At 45.1% G+C, this 20896-nt stretch overlaps 1 protein-coding gene across 9 annotated transcripts in view; it reads left to right on the top strand.

Annotated features, from left to right (window-relative positions):
• TEX14 (testis expressed 14, intercellular bridge forming factor) overlaps positions 1-20896 on the top strand; it is a 739191-nt gene that overhangs the window by 639787 nt on the left and 78508 nt on the right. For all 9 annotated transcript variants that reach the window (XM_063953897.1, XM_063953895.1, XM_063953894.1 and 6 more), the window contains 2 exons: positions 2552-2673; positions 10713-10864. In XM_063953897.1, the coding sequence (XP_063809967.1) occupies positions 2552-2673; positions 10713-10864 (274 nt within the window). The remainder of the gene's footprint in view (positions 1-2551; positions 2674-10712; positions 10865-20896) is intronic.

Genomic DNA, 20896 nt, shown 5'->3' with positions numbered 1-20896 from the left:
TTTTATAAAAGCCCTTATTTAATTTTCCATTCGACATAGGGCAGAGCTGCGGACGCGTCCGCATTTTCTCCCTAAGGTGGTATCAGCGTTTCACCTGAACCAGCCTATTGTAGTGCCTGCGGCTACAGACGACTTGAAGGACTCCAAGTTGTTGGACGTTGTCAGAGCCTTAAAAATATACATTTAAAGGACGGCTGGAGTCAGAAAATCTGACTCGCTGTTTATACTGTATGCACCCAACAAGTTGGGTGCACCTGCTTCTAAGCAGTTGATTGCTCGTTGGATTTGTAACAAAATTCAACTTGTACATTCTGTGGCAGGCCTGCCACAGCCTAAATCTGTTAAGGCCCATTCCGCAAGGAAGATGGGCTCATCTTGGGCGGCTGCCCGAGGGGTCTCGGCATTACTACTCTGCCGAGCAGCTACGTGGTCAGGGGAGAACACGTTTGTAAATTTTTACAAATTTGATACCCTGGCAAAGGAGGACCTGGAGTTCTCTCATTCGGTGCTGCAGAGTCATCCGCACTCTCCCGCCCGTTTGGGAGCTTTGGTATAATCCCCATGGTCCTTTCAGGAACCCCAGCATCCACTTAGGACGATAGAGAAAATAAGAATTTACTTACCGATAATTCTATTTCTCGGAGTCCGTAGTGGATGCTGGGCGCCCATCCCAAGTGCGGATTATCTGCAATACTTGTACATAGTTATTGTTAACTAATTCGGGTTATTGTTTAGGAAGCCATCTTTCAGAGGCTCCTCTGTTATCATACTGTTAACTGGGTTTAGATCACAAGTTGTACGGTGTGATTGGTGTGGCTGGTATGAGTCTTACCCGGGATTCAAAATCCTCCCTTATTGTGTACGCTCGTCCGGGCACAGTACCTAACTGGAGTCTGGAGGAGGGTCATAGGGGGAGGAGCCAGTACACACCACCTGACCTGTAAAAGCTTTACTTTTGTGCCCTGTCTCCTGCGGAGCCGCTATTCCCCATGGTCCTTTCAGGAACCCCAGCATCCACTACGGACTCCGAGAAATAGAATTATCGGTAAGTAAATTCTTATTTTGAGTTGGTTCGATGGTGTGTTGAATGCTATTTGCGTGTTTGGCCATGTGTTCCAGATACATGTGGATGTCTCTCTCCGCCCCCCCCCCCCCCCCTTTTTTTTTTTTTTTGCTTTAGTAAACCACAGTTTGAAAAACAGACTAAATTGGAATGAGAATGCAATCTTGGCGAAACACTATTCTTAGTATATTTACCCCTTGTTGTTTATTAAACTGGTGCTGAAGAAACAGAAAGCAGCTGTGTGGAGCATATGCTGTCAGTAGTAAACATATAGCATGGTTGCCTCCATGAAGCTATGGAAGTGTGATTAGCCACCTTCAGAATTTTATACTGATTAATACGTCTATGGTGCACAGAAGTGGGACTGAGCAGTTCAGCGGTGAAAACTGGATTTGATCTTGCATAAAGATGAATCATTCAAATATATAGTGTTCAGAGAAAGAAATTTTCCTCATGGTACCTACACACCTCGGAATTGAAAGGGAAATAGAATATTGAATTGTGTACTGCAGGTCACACTTAACAACTTTATTTAGATTCAGCATTCCACAGTTACAGTAATCGTATCCTCATGCGCCCACCTAATTCTCTAGAGAAGTGGTCAAGATGCAGCAGGGTTGTCTACTCTTTTGTTAGGACGCCCCCACATTTTGAGTTTCCCAGAAATTCTGGCAGCGTGGGCAAGTATAACGTACAGTAGGTTAGATTTTCTCCTGATAGATTTCCACACACATAATAAATATATGTAAAGGTTTTAGGACCCCTTCTGCACATATTTAATCATACTCTGAATCTAACACAACTAGATCATCAATAAAAGATTAGAGTTAGACATGGAGAAGAAGTAAGTATAGTTAAAGCTGGGTTCACACTTATCGATGTTTACCCAGCCTGACATCGCGTGTGACTTGACGCAGTAAGTGCATACACATTTGCCGGGTCCGGCGGGAGAAGCCACGTAACATGCTGCATTCTCCATCGGTCCTGCTGCAGGGCCGGCAGAGGATGTTGCTAGCGACCCACGGGAGCGCACATATCATGGGTACACACTAGAAGATATACCCAATATGTCGCTCCGATATGCAGGATCAGGCGACATATTGTCTAGTGTGTACTCAGCTTAACACTGATTCCTAGTTTAAAATCAGTCTGTACAGTAAATGCATAGTGAAAAGGAGTACTGTTAGCACTAATACTAATGTTTCAACCCTAGCTCAATCACAATGACCTTATCACTATAGTTATTTGTAATGAAACATTTTATCTAGTTATATCACAGTATATTTTTTCCTAGTTAATATAATAAATTCATTTTATGCACGTGTGTTTTGTAGGGACATCTATGCATCTGTTGTAGGGACTGATGTTCGTTCTTTTGAAAACCTAGCAAGATCCCTGTTATGCAGATCCCTTACTTGGTAGTACACAGCTAACGATGTAAATTGTTTATGTAAGCATTGCCTTTAAACACTGCTATGCATTATATAGGTCCACTATAGATGTTGAGGAATTATCGAGCATTTCATGTGATTATAAAACTCCTTCAAAGAATCTTACAGCTTCCATATCCACTGAGGCTTCTGCCAGACACAGCACGCCCAACAATCCAGGTACCATTGCCATGTAATATATGAACAATTATCGTGGTTTTTGATCCTATATGTACTGTACTGTATTTATCTTGTGCTCAGAGGTAACACCAATTACTTCTTAATGGCAATCTTTTTATAATGCTACTGTAGATGTGTGTGGAACATGTGATGATTACATTGGTAAAATATCTACCATCAGGAATATACAGTACATAAGGTACTTCTTGAGTTGTTTTGGGCAGGTCTAAAAAATGAGAAGCAACTATGGTGGCCAATTCCGGGATCGGTATCGGCGGGATCCCGGGATTTAGGCCTAAAATTGTGCAAGATTCAATCCCGAGATTGGAGCTTCCAATTAACAACCCATTCCCAGGTATCCCGGAAGTCCTGGGATTGCTTGTTTTTCAATCCTGATCCCCTGGATTGAAAAAACAGCCCTGGTTTGTCCTTCCTAGAAGTAACTTTTTTTTTTATTGTTGTATTTATTTATTTATTTTCTCAAAATAATGGTATGAATACAGGTCAGCTTCATTTGCATTTTGGCTTCATACGTCTCTACATGGTAATATATTTTTTTATTTAATTTTTTTTTTTACTTGTTAGACCTATTCTCTGTATAACTACCCGTATATACTCGAGTATAAGTCGACCCGAATATAAGCCGAGGCACCTAATTTTACCACAAAAACCTGGGAAAACTTATTGACTCGAGTATAAGCCTAGGGTGGGAAATGCAGCTCTAGCCGTACACAGCCCTCATATTGCCAGATATGCCCCCACAGTGCCAGATATGCCCTCATAGTGCCAGATATGCCCCCACAGTGCCAGATATGCCCTCATACTGCCAGATATTCCCCCACAGTGCCAGATATGCCCTTATAGTGCCAGATATTCCCCCACAGTGCCAGATATGCCCTCATACTGTCAGATATGCTTCCTCAGTGCCACATATGCGCCCCCCCGAAGCGCCAAATATGCTCCCCAGATACAACTTACCCTCCCCGCTCCCCCACTGTTTTGTGAAGGAGGGACACGGAGGGCACAGTGTGCACCTCTCCTGTGTCCCTCCAGCGTCTCCGGCGGCAGCGGCGGGTCTATTAAATGAAGTGCCGGTTCGTGAGCAAATCAGAGCTCACGAACGGGTACTTCATTTAATAGACCCACCGCTGACGCAGGAGGGACACAGGAGAGGCGCGCGCTGTGCCCTCGGTGTCCCTCCTTCCCAGGCACTGACTCGAGTATAAGCCGAGGGGGCTTTTTCAGCATTAAATAAAAGTGCTGAAAAAGTCGGCTTATACTCGAGTATATACGGTATATGTGTGCCACATTTGCCAATCCCCTGCACTGATAAGCGAGTCCAGTGTTTCCGCCTCCAACCTCCCTCTCCTAAGAAGACCTTTGAAATGCTGCTTGCACACATGGCAGGTGTTCCCCGTGGTCCATGGGAACACACCTGCCAATCTCCCGGCAGTTGGGATATAGGTGCAATGACATGGAGAGAGCCTTCAAATCAGGACTGTTCCACCTCCAGCAATACAGATGGGGATGAGGGGTGAGCCTGGTAGAATCATGGCCAGGGGCGGATTGGGAACCAAAAGCGGCCCTGGAAATTTTTTTACTAGTGGCCCCACATGGGCAGCACCAGAGGTGTAAGGTCTAGCCATGGGCCATGGCAGCAGCACCCTCCCCCCAAAACTTTCCAGATAGTGGGCATATCCAGCATCAAGGTGGAAGTTAAAAAGAAATAAAATTAAATATTATGAGCACATTATATGATACACCTTCAGAATTTAGGAAACTATATAATTCTTTAGAAAGATATTTCTCTAACGTCCTAGTGGATGCTGGGACTCCGTCAGGACCATGGGGAATAGCGGGCTCCGCAGGAGACAGGGCACATCTAAAAAAGCTTTTAGGTCACATGGTGCGTACTGGCTCCTCCCCCTATGACCCTCCTCCAAGCCTCAGTTAGGTTTTTGTGCCCGTCCGAGAGGGTGCAATCTAGGTGGCTCTCCTAAAGAGCTGTTTAGAAAAGTTTTTTTTTAGGTTTCAATCTCAGTGATTCCTGCTGGCAACAGGATCACTGCATCGAGGGACTTAGGGGAGAGATTTCCAACTCACCTGCGTGCAGGATGGATTGGAGTCTTAGGCTACTGGACACTTAGCTCCAGAGGGAGTCGGAACACAGGTCAGCCTGGGGTTCGTCCCGGAGCCGCGCCGCCGATCCCACTTACAGACGCTGAAGAGACGGCAGAACGGAGGTCCGGAAAGCAGGCGGCAGAAGACTCCTCAGTCTTCTTGAAGGTAGCGCACAGCACGGCAGCTGTGCGCCATTGTTGTCACACGGCTCACTGACTCAGTCACGGAGGGTGCAGGGCGCTGCTGGGGGCGCCCTGGGCAGCAATATAATTACCTTTAGTGGCAAAATAAATACATCACATATAGCCATTAAGGCTATATGTATGTATTTTAACCCAGGCCAGTTTCTTAAAAACCGGGGAAAAGCCCGCCGAAAAAGGGGCGGAGCTTATTCTCCTCAGCACTCAGCGCCATTTTCCTGCTCAGCTCCGCTGGTGAGGAAGGCTCCCAGGTCTCTCCCCTGCACTGCACTACAGAAACAGGGTAACAAAGAGAAGGGGGGCATAAATTGGCGATATTTATATATTAAGAGCGCATATATAGTAAACAACACCTTCTAGGGTTGTTTATATACATTTATAGCGCTTTTGGTGTGTGCTGGCAAACTCTCCCTCTGTCTCCCCAAAGGGCTAGGGGGTCCTGTCTTCGATTAGAGCATTCCCTGTGTGGCTGCTGTGTGTCGGTACGTGTGTGTCGACATGTATGAGGACGATGTTGGTGTGGAGGCAGAGCAATTGCCGATGATGGTAATGTCACCCCCTAGGGAGTCGACACCGGAATGGATGGCTTTAGTTATGGAATTACGTGATAATGTCAGCACATTACAAAAGTCAGTTGACAAAATAAGACGCCCGGCAAACCAGTTAGTACCGGTTCAGGCGTCTCAGACACCGTCAGGGGCTGTAAAACGTCCTTTACCTCAGTCAGTCGACACGGGTACCGACACAGATGAATCTAGTGTCGACGGTGAAGAAACAAACGTATTTTCCAATAGGGCCACACGTTATATGATCACGGCAATGAAGGAGGCTTTGCAGATCTCTGATACTGCTGGTACCTCAAAAAGGGGTATTATGTGGGGGGTGAAAAAACTACCTGTATTTTTTCCAGAATCAGAGGAATTGAATGACGTGTGTGATGAAGCGTGGGTTAACCCCGATAGAAAACTGCTAATTTCCAAGAAGTTATTGGCATTATACCCTTTCCCACCAGAGGTTAGGGCGCGCTGGGAAACACCCCCTAGGGTGGATAAGGCGCTCACACGTTTATCAAAGCAAGTGGCGTTGCCGTCTCCTGATACGGCCGCCCTCAAGGATCCAGCAGATAGGAGGCTGGAAACTACACTGAAGAGTATATACACACATACTGGTGTTATACTGCGACCGGCAATAGCCTCAGCCTGGATGTGCAGTGCTGGGGTAGTGTGGTTGGATTCTCTGACTGAAAATATTGATACCCTGGATAGGGACAGTATTTTATTGACTCTAGAGCAATTAAAGGATGCTTTCCTTTATATGCGAGATGCTCAGAGGGATGTTTGTACTCTAGCATCAAGAGTAAGCGCGATGTCCATATCTGCCAGAAGAAGTTTATGGACGCGACAGTGGTCAGGTGATGCGGATTCCAAGAGGCATATGGAAGTATTGCCATATAAAGGAGAGGAATTGTTTGGGGTCGGTCTTTCGGACCTGGTGGCCACGGCAACTGCCGGCAAATCCACTTTTTTACCTCAGACCCCCTCCCAACAGAAAAAGACACCGTCTTTTCAGCCGCAGTCCTTTCGCTCCTATAAAAAGCGACCAAAAGGACAGTCTTATCTGCCGCGAGGCAGAGGAAAGGGTAAGAAAGGGCAGCAAGCAGCCCCTGCCCAGGAACAGAAGCCCGCCCCGGCTTCTACAAAGCCATCAGCATGACGCTGGGGCTTTACAAGCGGACTCAGGAACGGTGGGGGGTCGACTCAAGATTTTCAGCAATCAATGGGTTCACTCACAAGTGGACCCGTGGGTCCTGCAGATAGTATCTCAGGGTTACATGCTGGAGTTCGAAAGGTCTCCCCCTCGCCGGTTCCTAAAGTCTGCTTTACCAACGTCTCCCTCAGAAAGGACGTCGGTTTTGGAAGCCATTCACAAGCTGTATTCTCAGCAGGTGATAGTCAAGGTACCCCTCCTACAACAGGGAAAGGGGTATTATTCCACACTATTTGTGGTACCGAAACCGGACGGTTCGGTAAGGCCTATTCTAAATCTGAAATCCTTGAACCTGTACATAAAGAAATTCAAGTTCAAGATGGAGTCACTCAGAGCAGTGATAGCGAATCTGGAAGAAGGAGACTTCATGGTGTCCTTGGACATAAAAGATGCTTATCTACATGTCCCGATTTACCCCTCACACCAAGGGTATCTCAGGTTCGTGATACAAGACTGTCATTATCAGTTTCAAACGCTGCCGTTTGGGTTGTCCACGGCCCCTCGGGTCTTTACCAAGGTAATGACCGAAATGATGGTTCTTCTACGAAGAAAAGGCGTATTAATTATCCCTTACTTGGACGATCTCCTGATAAGGGCAAAGTCCAGAGAACAGCTGGAAGTCGGTGTAGCGCTAACACAAGTAGTGCTTCAGCAACACGGGTGGATTCTAAATCTTCCAAAATCTCAATTGACCCCGACAACACATCTGCTGTTCCTGGGCATGATTCTGGACACGGTTCAGAAAAAGGTATTTCTCCCGGAAGAGAAAGCAAGGGAGTTATCCGAACTTGTCAAGAACCTCCTAAAACCAGGAACTGTGTCAGTACATCAATGCACAAGAGTCCTGGGAAAGATGGTGGCTTCGTACGAAGCGATTCCATTCGGCAGATTCCATGCACGAACATTTCAGTGGGATCTGCTGGACAAATGGTCCGGATCGCATCTGCACATGCATCAGCGGATAACACTGTCACCGAGAACAAGGTTGTCTCTCCTGTGGTGGTTGCAGACTGCCCATCTGTTAGTGGGCCGCAGATTCGGCATACAGGACTGGGTCCTGGTGACTACGGATGCCAGCCTACGAGGTTGGGGAGCAGTCACAAAGGGAAGAAACTTCCAGGGCGTGTGGTCAAACCTGGAGACGTCTCTTCACATAAATATACTGGAGCTAAGAGCGATCTACAATGCTCTAAGCCTGGCAAAATCGCTGCTTCAGGGTCAGCCGGTGTTGATCCAGTCCGACAACATCACGGCAGTCGCCCACGTAAACCGACAAGGCGGCACGAGAAGCAGGAGTGCAATGGCAGAAGCTGCAAGGATTCTGCGCTGGGCGGAGAATCATGTCGTAGCACTGTCAGCAGTGTTCATCCCGGGAGTGGACAACTGGGAAGCAGATTTCCTCAGCAGACACGACCTTCACCCGGGAGAGTGGGGACTTCATCCAGAAGTTTTCCACATGATTGTGAACCGTTGGGAAAAACCAAAGGTGGACATGATGGCGTCTCGCCTCAACAAAAAATTGGACAGGTATTGCGCCAGGTCAAGAGACCCTCAGGCAATAGCTGTGGACGCTCTGGTAACACCGTGGGTGTACCAGTCAGTGTATGTGTTCCCTCCTCTGCCTCTCATACCAAAGGTACTGAGAATTATACGGAAAAGAGGAGTAAGAACAATACTGGTAGCTCCGGACTGGCCAAGAAGAACTTGGTATCCGGAACTTCAAGAGATGCTCACGGAGGATCCGTGGCCTCTACCTCTAAGAAGGGATCTGCTTCAGCAGGGACCTTGTATGTTCCAAGACTTACCGCGGCTGCGTTTGACGGCATGGCGGTTGAACGCCGGATTCTAAAAGAGAAGGGCATTCCTGAGGAAGTTATTCCTACTTTAATTAAAGCCAGGAAAGAAGTGACCGCACAACATTATCACCGCATTTGGAGAAAATATGTTGCGTGGTGTGAGGCCAAGAAGGCTCCAACGGAAGAATTTCAATTGGGTCGATTCTTACATTTCCTGCAAGCAGGATTGTTTATGGGCCTCAAATTGGGGTCCATTAAAGTTCAAATTTCGGCCTTATCAATTTTCTTCCAGAAGGAATTGGCGTCAGTGCCTGAAGTACAAACTTTTGTCAAAGGTGTACTACATATACAACCCCCAATAGTGCCTCCAGTGGCACCGTGGGATTTGAACGTGGTTCTAAATTTTCTCAAATCTCATTGGTTTGAGCCTTTAAAATCGGTAGATTTAAAATACCTTACATGGAAGGTAACCATGCTGTTGGCCCTGGCTTCAGCCAGGAGAGTTTCGGAGTTGGCAGCTTTGTCATACAAAAGCCCATATCTGATATTCCATTGGGACAGGGCAGAATTGAGGACACGTCCTCAATTTCTCCCTAAGGTGGTTTCGGCATTTCACTTGAACCAGCCTATTGTGGTGCCTGCGGCTACTAGCGACTTGGAGGACTCCAAGTTACTGGACGTTGTCAGAGCATTAAAAATATATATTTCAAGGACAGCTGGAGTCAGAAAATCTGACTCGTTGTTTACATTGTATGCACCCAACAAGTTGGGTGCTCCTGCGTCTAAACAGACGATTGCACGTTGGATATGTAGTACAATCCAACTTGCACATTCTGTGGCAGGCCTGCCACAGCCTAAATCTGTAAAGGCCCATTCCACAAGGAAAGTGGGCTCATCCTGGGCGGCTGCCCGAGGAGTCTCGGCATTACAACTTTGCCGAGCAGCTACGTGGTCAGGGGAGAACACGTTTGTAAAATTTTACAAATTTGATACTCTGGCTAAAGAGGACCTGGAGTTCTCTCATTTGGTGCTGCAGAGTCATCCGCACTCTCCCGCCCGTTTGGGAGCTTTGGTATAATCCCCATGGTCCTTACGGAGTCCCAGCATCCATTAGGACGTTAGAGAAAATAAGAATTTACTTACCGATAATTCTATTTCTCATAGTCCGTAGTGGATGCTGGGCGCCCATCCCAAGTGCGGATTGTCTGCAATGCTTGTACATAGTTATTGTTACAAAAATCGGGTTATTACTGTTGTTGTGAGCCATCTGTTCAGAGGCTACTTCGTTTGTGTTATCATACTGTTAACTGGGTTCAGATCACAAGTTGTACGGTGTGATTGGTGTGGCTGGTATGAGTCTTACCCGGGATTCAAGATCCTTCCTTATTGTGTACGCTCGTCCGGGCACAGTACCTAACTGAGGCTTGGAGGAGGGTCATAGGGGGAGGAGCCAGTACGCACCATGTGACCTAAAAGCTTTTTTAGATGTGCCCTGTCTCCTGCGGAGCCCGCTATTCCCCATGGTCCTGACGGAGTCCCAGCATCCACTACGGACTATGAGAAATAGAATTATCGGTAAGTAAATTCTTATTATTTTCTTGCTTATTACACCAACCGTATCCCAATCACTATTCACTCAATCTTATATGTCAGCCAAGCAGGCAGACAGAGCATACACTAGATCATCTGCAATCACAGGCTAAGTAGCAAAGTAATTTTAATATATGCAAATTATTTAGCATCTTATTCATTATGTCTATAAAAAGGACCACATGTCTTCAAACAAAACAGGCCCCACGGGTGCGTCGGCTCACCGGGACTCTTCCCTACGAACCCTATGGCCAATCCGCCTCTGATCACGGCCCTGACGTTAATGGAGTTTTTTAAGAACTTTTCATCTGCCATGATTATTGACCAGCAAGTATTGCTTAATTTTGTGAAAATAAAGTTTAAAGTCAGATAATAAAGAACAATTGACTCAATGAAATGCAGCTTAATCATCAAAACAATATTCATATTTTGTGATGTAAAAATTGTGAAAATGTGATTAATAAAGAAACGTATCCATTTTAAGTAACCACTTATATTTAAATATAGGCATTCAAATTGTGTTTTTATTTTCCAAAATAAAATGTAGAACATTTTTTTCTTACAGATAAGATAGAATCGGGCTGTAAAGTAATATTTTCACAGGAGAACAGACTGAGATGCTCTGACACTTCATGCTGGACAAGTCTTGACTCTTCACCATCAAATGAGAACATTTCCACAAGAACCTCAGAAGATTTTTTATCTGCTTTAGCAACAGTAAGTAAAAGTAGTTTAGCTGGTAGCGATATGATAAATAATTTCTGGTACTAGAAATATGGAAGAAAATAAATGTATGTTTCAGCCCTTGAAGTAAAACTGAACACACTGAGTTTCAGAATTCCTAACCACCTGCTCAAAGACAAAACCCAAATTGATCTGCTAAACTACATTTGGCTAGCAAAACCCTTTCACATGCACTCATTTTTACATTTCACCCTAAGCACTGATTCATTATACATTGTTTTCCCTTTCTACCATCCATTTTACATTATTCTTTGCCACATTTATGTGATTTTCTTTGTCTTGACATTTTTTGGCATGAAGCCTGCAGTTACCATTTTCTGTTAGACATTTTAGTTGCAGTTTGCTGCTAGGTATATGTATAAATACAAGGTCCAAAATTTACTAGTATTCGTGTTTTAGCCATTTTTAAGGGTGTTTGAACTCGAATGGTATCGGGTGCATTTTACTGCAACTTTTTGAATCCTGATACGGTCATTTACTAAGCTGCCGAGATTTCCTCATTCGTCTTTTCCGATGTCGATGTGATTCGTAATGTCAGGCAGTGTTTTACGGGAGTGATGAGTAAAACACTGCCTGACAAAACACAAGGAATCCCGGCCGGATCTGTGAGATCCGTGCAGGGCTTTATTGTGTACCTTAAAAAAGAGTTTAAAGAGTTAAAAAACAGAAAAAAATTGCGTGGGGTCCCCCCTCCTAAGCAAAACCAGCCTCGGGCTCTTTGAGTTGGTCCTGGTTGCAAAAATATGGGGAAAAAATTGACAGAGGTTCCCCCATATTTTAACAACCAGCACCGGGCTCTGCGCCTGGTCCTGGTTCCAAAAATACGGGGGACAAAAAGCGTAGGGGTCCCCCGTATTTTTGAAACCAGCACCGGGCTCCACTAGCCAGGTACATAATGCCACAGCCGGGGGACACTTTTACACTGGTCCCTGCGGCCCTGGCATTACATACCCAACTAGTCACCCCTGGCCGGGGTACCCTGGAGGAGTGGGAACCCCTTAAATCAAGGGGTCCCCCCCCCTCCAGCCACCCAAGGGCCAGGGGTGAAGCCTGAGGCTGTCCCCCCCATCCAAGGGCGGCGGATGGGGGGCTGGTAGCCTTGTGAAAAAATGTGAATATTGTTTTTAGTAGCAGTACTACAAGTCCCAGCAAGCATCCCCCGCAAGCTGGTACTTGGAGAACCACAAGTACCAGCATGCGGTGGAAAACCGGGCCCGCTGGTACCTGTAGTACTACTACTAAAAAAAATACCCCCAAAAAAACAGGACACACACACCGTGAAAGTATAATTTTATTACATACATGCACACCTCCATACAAACATACTTACCTATGTTCCCACAAGGCTCGGTCCACTTCTCCATGTAGAATCCTTGGGGTACCTGTGAAAAAAATTATACTCACATAATCCAGTGTAGAATCAGACCTTTGTATAATCCACGTACTTGGCAAAATAATAAAACGGAAACCCGACCACGCACTGAAAGGGGCCCCATGTTTACACATGGGACCCCTTTCCCCGACTGCCAGGACCCCCCCTGACTCCTGTCAAAGAGGGTCCCTTCAGCCAATCAGGGGGCGCCACGTCGTGGCACTCTCCTGATTGGCTGTGTGCTCCTGTAGTGTCTGTGAGGCAGCACACGGCAACAGATACAATGTAGTGCCTATGCGCTCCATTGTAGGCAATGGTGGGAACTTTGCGGTCAGCGGTGAGGTTACTTTCGGTCCACATTAGTACCATGGGGTATAGATGGGTCCACCAGGAGCCATTGGCACTTGTGTGGGCTGGCTCCTCCCTCTATGCCCCTCCTACCAGACTCGGAGGAGCCGGTCACAGCTAGGGGAGCTCTACAGAGTTCTCTTAGGAAAAGTAATTTTTCTTTATTTCAGAGTTTATTTTTTTACAGGGAGGCTGCTGGCGACAGCCTCCCTGCAGCGTGGGACTGAGGGGGGGAGCAGTGTCCGCCCTGCAGGGTCTTGAGCCACTGCCCCCGCTGACTGGACGTTGAGCTCCAGAGGGGTCTGATCGTGCCCCGCCGCAGGGGACAAAAAAGAAATGCACAGTACTGTCAATGTCAGTATCAGAACAAGTAAAAAAGGTAAAAAAGGATAAGATATCTTAACTTAAGAGGATGGGTTAAATCTGGTGCTACCAGATTTAACCCAGGATAACCCAGGATATCTTAAGTTAAGATATCTTATCCTTTTTAACCTTTTTTACTTGTTCTGATACTGACATTGACAGTACTGTGCATTTCTTTTTTGTCTTTTTTTATCACTCATGCACTTTTAGAGGTAGAAATTGTATTTCTATCCAACTCCAGAGATTTTTTTATTATTTATCTGTGGTTTTGACATTTCATTTTTTATTGGTGTGCTTTAAATAAATTTTGTATATATATCTTTTTTACACAAGTTGGTCTCCCTATATTGCATGTGACACCATTGGTCGCTTTTAACACCTTATCCATTGTCATATATATATATATATATATATATATATATATATATATTCTAATTCTAGGGACTCCATTAATTTTTATGAGCATAGTCTCACCTCTATTTGAAAAATCTTTAATCATTTTTAGAACCTGGATTAATAAATCTCTTTTTTGCAACAATTTCTCCTAATCCTACCCATATGCCATTTAGATATGTTAGATATCCATGATCTCTGTGATGGAGGAAAGAGCTGGAATCCACAGGTGCATTGTAACTTTCCCATCACTAACCATAGATGATCTGTGGTTAGTTCTCTAAGGGGCCCTACTCACTGGCCGACCCGCTGCCGAGCTGCCCGACGGCGGATACGGCCGACGAGCGACCCGGCGGCGGGGGTGCAGTGACGGGGGGAGTGAAGTTTCTTCACTCCCCCCGTCACGCGGCTGCATTGAAGTGCAGGCAAATATGGACGAGATCGTCCATATTGGCCTGCATGTACAGCCGACGGGAGACCAGCGATGAACGAGCGCGGGGACGCGCATCGTTCATCGCTGGAGTCTCCACACTGAAAGATATGAACGAGTTCTCGTTCATTTATGAACGAGATCGTTCATATCTTTCAGAAAATCGGCCAGTGTGTAGGGCCTATAAGATGTTTGGAACAACCTCCCTGCTGAGTTCCTTGAAATAAGCAGGTGTTCCTAGAAGATTTGATGTTGTTTTGAAGGCAGAGGGTGATTTGAGTTAGATTTCTCTTCTGTTCATTCACTTTGTTAATTGATAAAAATAAACTATTAACACTTCTATTTTTGAAAGCATTCTTACTTTGCAGCATTTTTTAGATAAATCTCAGAGGCTCTGGACTTACCATAATAATTAATAACAAAAAACAGTGTGGTTTTGGTTCATGAATTGATCAATGCATTTAAGCTTGCAGCCCCCGACAATGGACCCCACTTTACTGCAAACCCCTACTCTATTGTTCAAAATGATAACCATGGAAATAGCTGTCACATTAGTGTTAAACTTTAGGTATGCTACCTGGTTTAAAGTTTACAGCAACTTTGCTTTTAAAGTTGAGCCAGTCACAAAGAACACCTGTTGTAAAGCACCTAGGAAAACAGCTGACACAAATTAGATTAAATAAGTTAAAATATGTGCAGGAGAAAATTTTAGAAAAAAAAAAGATTAATTAAAGCAATTTATCAAATAAACAAAAAGCAGTAATTCATGGCACTCACCAATCCCAGATGTGGGGTGCCACATGGCATGTGACGATATTGTTTAAATAAAAACTCACCAAAATATCCAACTCAGCATGGGCCTGTTTATGCAGCCAACTATGTTACCCTGCTCTGTAGCATTCTATTAATGAAACGTACTGCTCGCTCCACAATTTGAAATTTATAAGCAATTCATGTTTTGTCTTGCATTTTAAAAATGAATCGCTGCAGCTCCTACCAAATGTGCAGCTACGGCATCCTCTTTCTAAAAGAGGCTGAGGTCACCTCTTACAGCTAGAATTTTAAGCAACCATTACAGTAAAACACTTTTATATACAGTATGACCATGATCATTCTGGGCTGTTACTTGGTTAATATATGCACTGCCGCCGAGAAGGGGGTACTAATGACCCTGTGTCTGATATAGGGGTCCGAGGGGGCCCTTGAGTCTGCCACCATTAGTCCACCCCCCTGCCTGTCAGCAGCAGCAGCTTCATTCTTCAGCCAGGAGGCTGCTGCCGCTTAGGAGCGGCACTCTCTTCTACCTGTGCAGGGGGGTGGGGAGTTGCGATCACACTGATTGCGCCCTCCTTTTGATTTACCCCTGGCTGAGGGGCACGATAACGCCCCCCAAAATCGCACTGACAGTATTTTTTTATAATATTTTGTATAAGGGGGCATGGCCATGCGTCCTGTGATTAGGCCCTACATGCAAAAAAATTACCTGGCCCACCACAGCTCTCTACACCCCTGAATATATGCCATACTTTGGTGAGAAAAAACTAGCGCTATTGTGACCGTGGCACCTGTGAAAAAAGATTAGTTATAAAAGAAAACAACAGTGTGTTTACAGCTCTTTTTTGGAGCAATTAGGTGGTATGACATTTAAGCTTCTCCGGAGGTTGTGAACCTAGCAGTCCCCACCTTCCAGTCGCCGCAGGATTCCTCAGCCTGAGTGTGGTAAACGGCTGTCCGCGGCCTCGGATTTTGTGGAACTTTACCGCCGCTGTGTCCAGTGGGGAAGCAGGGAAGCTGAAGGATGATGTCACTCGGCAACCGCTGGGACCGCCGGACGGCAGTGTGTTACATAGTAACATAGTATTCGAGGTTGAAAAGAGGCAAAATGCCCATCGCGTTCAACCTGTATTTTGTATTAAGTTGAGTTGATTTTAATGTACCTGCTGAAGAATGTTTTATGACTAGTTAAACAACTATAAATCACGTTACACCCGGATTAACAACTTCAATATTTTAAGTGTTGTAACCTTGGATATCCTTTTCAATCAGAAATTCATCCAAATCCCTTTTACATGCATTTACAGTGTCCACCATTACCACCTTCCCTGGCAAGGAATTCCAAATCCTTATTGCCCTAACAGTGAAGAACCCTTTCCTTCGTTGCGTGCAGAAATTTCTCTCCTTCAGCCTCAGCGAGTGCCCGCGTGTCCTAAACAGAGTTCTTTTAATAAATAATTCCTCTGATAACTCTTTGTAGTGCCCCTTTACATATTTGAGGACATTAATAAAGTCTCCTATTAGACGCCTCTTTTCCAGTGTATACATGTTCAACCTAGTAAGCCTTTCCTCGTAATCCAGTCCCTCTAGCCCTTTAATCTATCAGCTCGCCTTTGAACCCTCTCGAGTTCACCGATATCTTTTTTTTATACAGTGGTGCTCAAAACTGAACACAATATTCCAGGTTCGGGCGTACCAATGATTTGTACAGCGGCAGAATTACATCCTCGTCCCTTGTCTCAATTCCCCGTTTTATGCACGCTAACACCTTACTTGCCTTCTTTACTGCGCTTTGAGATTGCATACGGTTATTAAGCTTTTTATCAATGAGTACCCCCAAATCCTTTTCCAAAACTGTTACCCCTAGACTTTCCCCGTTTAATATGTAGGATGCAAGTTTGTTTTTTGTCCCAAAATGCATATCCTTGCATTTTTCTATATTGAACCTCATTCTCCATTTAGACGTCCAGATTTCAAGTTTAGATAAGTCATTCTGCTAGAGACTCCACATCTATTTCTGAATTAATTACCCTACACAGTTTAGTATCATCTGCAAAGATTGACACTGTGCTTTCCAGGCCTATTTCTAGGTCATTGATAAATATGTTGAACAGTAGTGGCCGAGTACGGACTCCTGTGGTATTCCGCTGACTACTGGTGTCCAGCTTGAGGACTTCCCGTTGACCACTACTCGTTGTACCCTGTTCTCCAGCCAGTTACTTATCCATGGCCCTCATTCCGAGTCGTTCGCTCTGTATTTTTCATCGCATCGCAGTGAAATTCCGCTTAGTACGCATGCGCAATAATCGCACTGCGACTGCGCCAAGTAATTTTACAATGGAGATAGTATTTTTACTCACGGCTTTTTCATCGCTCCGGCGATCGTAATGTGATTGACAGGAAATGGGTGTTACTGGGCGGAAACAGGCCGTTTTATGGGCGTGCGGGAAAAAACGCTACCGTTTCCGGAAAAAACGCAGGAGTGGCCGGGGAAACGGGGGAGTGTCTGGGCGAACGCTGGGTGTGTTTGTGACGTCAAAACAGGAACGACAAGCACTGAACTGATCGCAGATGCCGAGTAAGTCTGAAGCTACTCTGAAACTGCTAAGTAGTTTGTAATCGCAATATTGCGAATACATCGGTCGCAATTTTAAGAAGCTAAGATACACTCCCAGTAGGCGTAGGCTTAGCGTGAGCAACTCTGCTAAAATCGCCTTGCGACCGATCAACTCGGAATGAGGGCCCATGTACAAACAGTTTTTCCTAGGCCAAGCTCTTTTAATTTGGTTATTAATCTCCTGTGAGGCACTGTATCGAAGGCATTTGCAAAATCTAAGTAGACCACATCCACTGCTTTTCCTTGGTCAAGATTGTCGCTCACTTCCTCGTAGAAGTTAACCAAGTTAGTTTGACATGATCTGTCTCTCACAAACCCATGCTGGTTCTTGCTAATAATCTTAGTAGTCTGCAGATACTCCTGTATGCTATCCCTTAGAATTCCTTCCAATATTTTCCCCACTATAGATGTCAAACTAATCGGCCTGTAGTTACCCGGATGATTTTTGGATCCCTTTTTAAATAATGGCTCTACCTCTGCTATATGCCAATCCTTCGGTACCATGCCAGATCTAATTGAACTATTTAAAATCAAGTACAGGGGTCTTGCTAGTTGTGACCTAAGCTCCATAAGAACCCTCAGATGAAGTCCGTATGGGCCAGGTGATTTATTAATCTTTATTTTGCGTAATCTCTCCCTGACTACATCTTCACTTAAACAAGTATCTAACCACGAATCCTTACTGTCACTATCGCTATGCACTACTACTCCCACCATCAGTTCTTCTCTGGTGAACACTGATGAAAAAAATGTGTTCAGTATTTCTGCTTTTTATTCGTCATCATTTAACAATACTCCAAATTCATCTTTTAATGGACCTATATTCTCCTTTTTTAACCTTTTACTGTTTATGTATTTAAAAAAAAAATTAGGATTGGTTTTACTCTCTATAGCAATTTGCTTTTCGTTTTCAACTTTAGCTGCTCTTATTGCATTTTTGCTTCTTTTATTGCATTCCTTGTAGTACTGGAATGAATCCTCCTTTCCATTAGATTTAAATGCTTTGAAAGCACGCCTCTTTTTATCGATTTCGGCCATGACCACCTTGTTAAGCCACATCGGTTTGAGTTTGGTACTCCTGCGCTTACTGCTCATGGGGATAAATTTGTGAATATTGCTAACTAGCAACCCTTTTAAAGCATAATGCACATATCAGCATACTGAAGTTAGCCTGAACCCTTTTAGCTATGTTTCCTGAAACTGATGTCGAATGTGATCATATAGTGATCACCTTTACCCAAGATCTCCCCAACTTTAGTATCCGATATGATGTCCACATTATTAATAATTACTAGATCTAGAATAGTTGTACCCCTAGTTGTGTCCTTGACTACTTGAGACAAGTAGTGATCTTTTAACATATTTAAGAACCTGTTGCCCCTAGCTTTAACACATGAATCATTACTCCAATTAATATCAGAATAGTTAAAATCCCCAATCACTAGGATGTCCCCCAATCCCGCAGCCCTTTCGATTTGCTGCAACAGTTGTTCTTCCTCATGTATGCTAATATCTGGCTGTTTGTAGCTCGTGCCTATAACTAATTTTTTTGCATCTATACCCCCACTTGAGATTTCAAACCATAATGACTCCACGTTATCGCATGTCCCCTCATAAATAACCTCCTTTAAGTACCGTTTAAGAGACGGTTTAACATAAAGACATACACCTTCTCCTCTTTTGTTTACCCTGTCCCTCCTGAAAAGAGAATACCCCTCCAAGTTTGCAACCCAGTCGTGTGAGTCGTCCCACCATGTTTCCGTAATACCTATAATATCATACTCAGCCTTTGATGCTAACAATTCCAATTCCTCCATTTTACCTGCTAGACTTCTTGCGTTTGCATGCATACATTTTAGTTTAGTGGTTCCCTTATCTGCTTGTTTTTTAAAGTTATCCTATCATGGTTTACTAGAGCCTCCCTAGAGATACTCTTACGGACTGTCCTTCTCGCTCCCTTTCCACCCCCACCATACTTAATACTGCCCACCTTACTCGTCTCTTTGATCATCCCAGTGTTTCAACCTAAATTCTCCGCCCTGACATAAGTATTTTCCCTTATGCTACGTACATCTTTTTCTATATGCTATAAAGATGACACATAGATCTTGTTGGTTAATGTTTTTGCAACACATTTGTTAATACCCTTTTTAGGACCCATGCTAATACCTTTGCCAGCTGCTCTCCCCCCCCCCCCCCCTTCCTTCTCCACCCCCATTTAGCTCACTGCCACCATCTTTGCTATTTTTGCTGCATTACCCGTATTTTCTAACTAAACCATCCCCCCAGGTTCCTAGTTTAAAAGCTCCTCCAACCTACTAACCATCCTTCCCCTCAGCACCGCAGCCCCTTCCTCATTCAGGTGCAATCCATCGCAACAAAAAAGATGGTGCCTGACTGAGAAGTCCGCCCAGTGTTCCAAGAACACAAACCCCTCCTTCCTACATCAGTCTCTAAGCCACACATTTACCTCCCTAATCTCCCTCTGCCTCCCTAGGCTAGCGCGTGGCACCGGTAATATTTCAGAGAATATTACCTTAGATGTCTTTTCTTTTAGTTTCTGGCCTAGGTCCCTATAATCTTTCTTAAGGACATCCCATCTGCCGCTAACTTTGTCGTTGGTGCCAACGTGCACCAAGACCGCCGGGTCTTTCCTAGCCCCTCCCAACAATCTATCTTCCCGCGATGTGCCGTACCCGAGCACCTGGGAGACAACAGACCATACGGCGATCTCGATCCCGTTAGCATATTGCCCTATCTGCCTTCCTTATTATAGAGTCCCCTACCACCACCATCTGCCTGGGTGCCTCTCTATCTTTCATCCCATCTGAGCCAGAGGAACCACTCCTCCGGTTGCTAGAGGGAGCAGTCTCCTCCAGCTCTGGCATTTCCTCGCTATCATCCACCGAATCTTTTTCCAATCGGGCAATTTTGCTCGGGATTGATAGTTCAGAGAAGTCGTGCCTCCCCCTCTTTTTCTTCCTTCTAACAGTGACCCAGCTGGCTACCTGATTTTCCTCATCTACCGGTGACTCCTCTTGCAACTCTTCCACAGTTTTATCTAAACCTTGCTCGAGATTATGAATATCCCTCAGTCGCGAAACGGTTTGCTCTAGATCAGTTACCTGGGCTTCCAGGGCAACCGTTCGCACACATCTCGCGCATATGTATTCGCACTGGGACGGCTGCTCCAGGTGCGCATACATCTTGCACGACACGCACTGAGTGAGATTCTCAATCACAGCCCCTCCCATCGTTTGAGAACTCAACTCCCTATTACCTTCAGAAGAACAATGCAAACAATACAAAACAATGCAATATGATACTGACTATGACCTAGCTGTGAAGAGAATCAATATTCACAACACAGCATAAAGTCAATTAATTCGCATACACAATACAGTAGATATTCAATACTTATATGAGTGGGCCCTCTCCTGCGTCACCGACACTCCTCCTTGCACATGGTCAGCGCTCCACACCTCCTTCTTGCTAGCTGCCGTGCACCCGGCACCTGCTTCTTTCACAGTCCACACTCACGCAGGCTGTGGCTGCCGCAGCACACACTCACACTCAGCAGCAGCCCTCACACCCTTTCTCTCCCCTAGCAACACACTCTCACTCACTCTCACCCTGCAACAGCACTCACCCCTCAGCAGCGCCCAATCACTCACTCAGCAGCCCTATCACTTTTTTCCTTCTTTCTTT

The sequence above is a fragment of the Pseudophryne corroboree genome, chromosome 2, assembly GCF_028390025.1.
Source record: "Pseudophryne corroboree isolate aPseCor3 chromosome 2, aPseCor3.hap2, whole genome shotgun sequence".
Taxonomy (NCBI): Eukaryota; Metazoa; Chordata; class Amphibia; order Anura; family Myobatrachidae; genus Pseudophryne; species Pseudophryne corroboree.
This window is presented reverse-complemented; position numbering and strand designations above follow the sequence as displayed.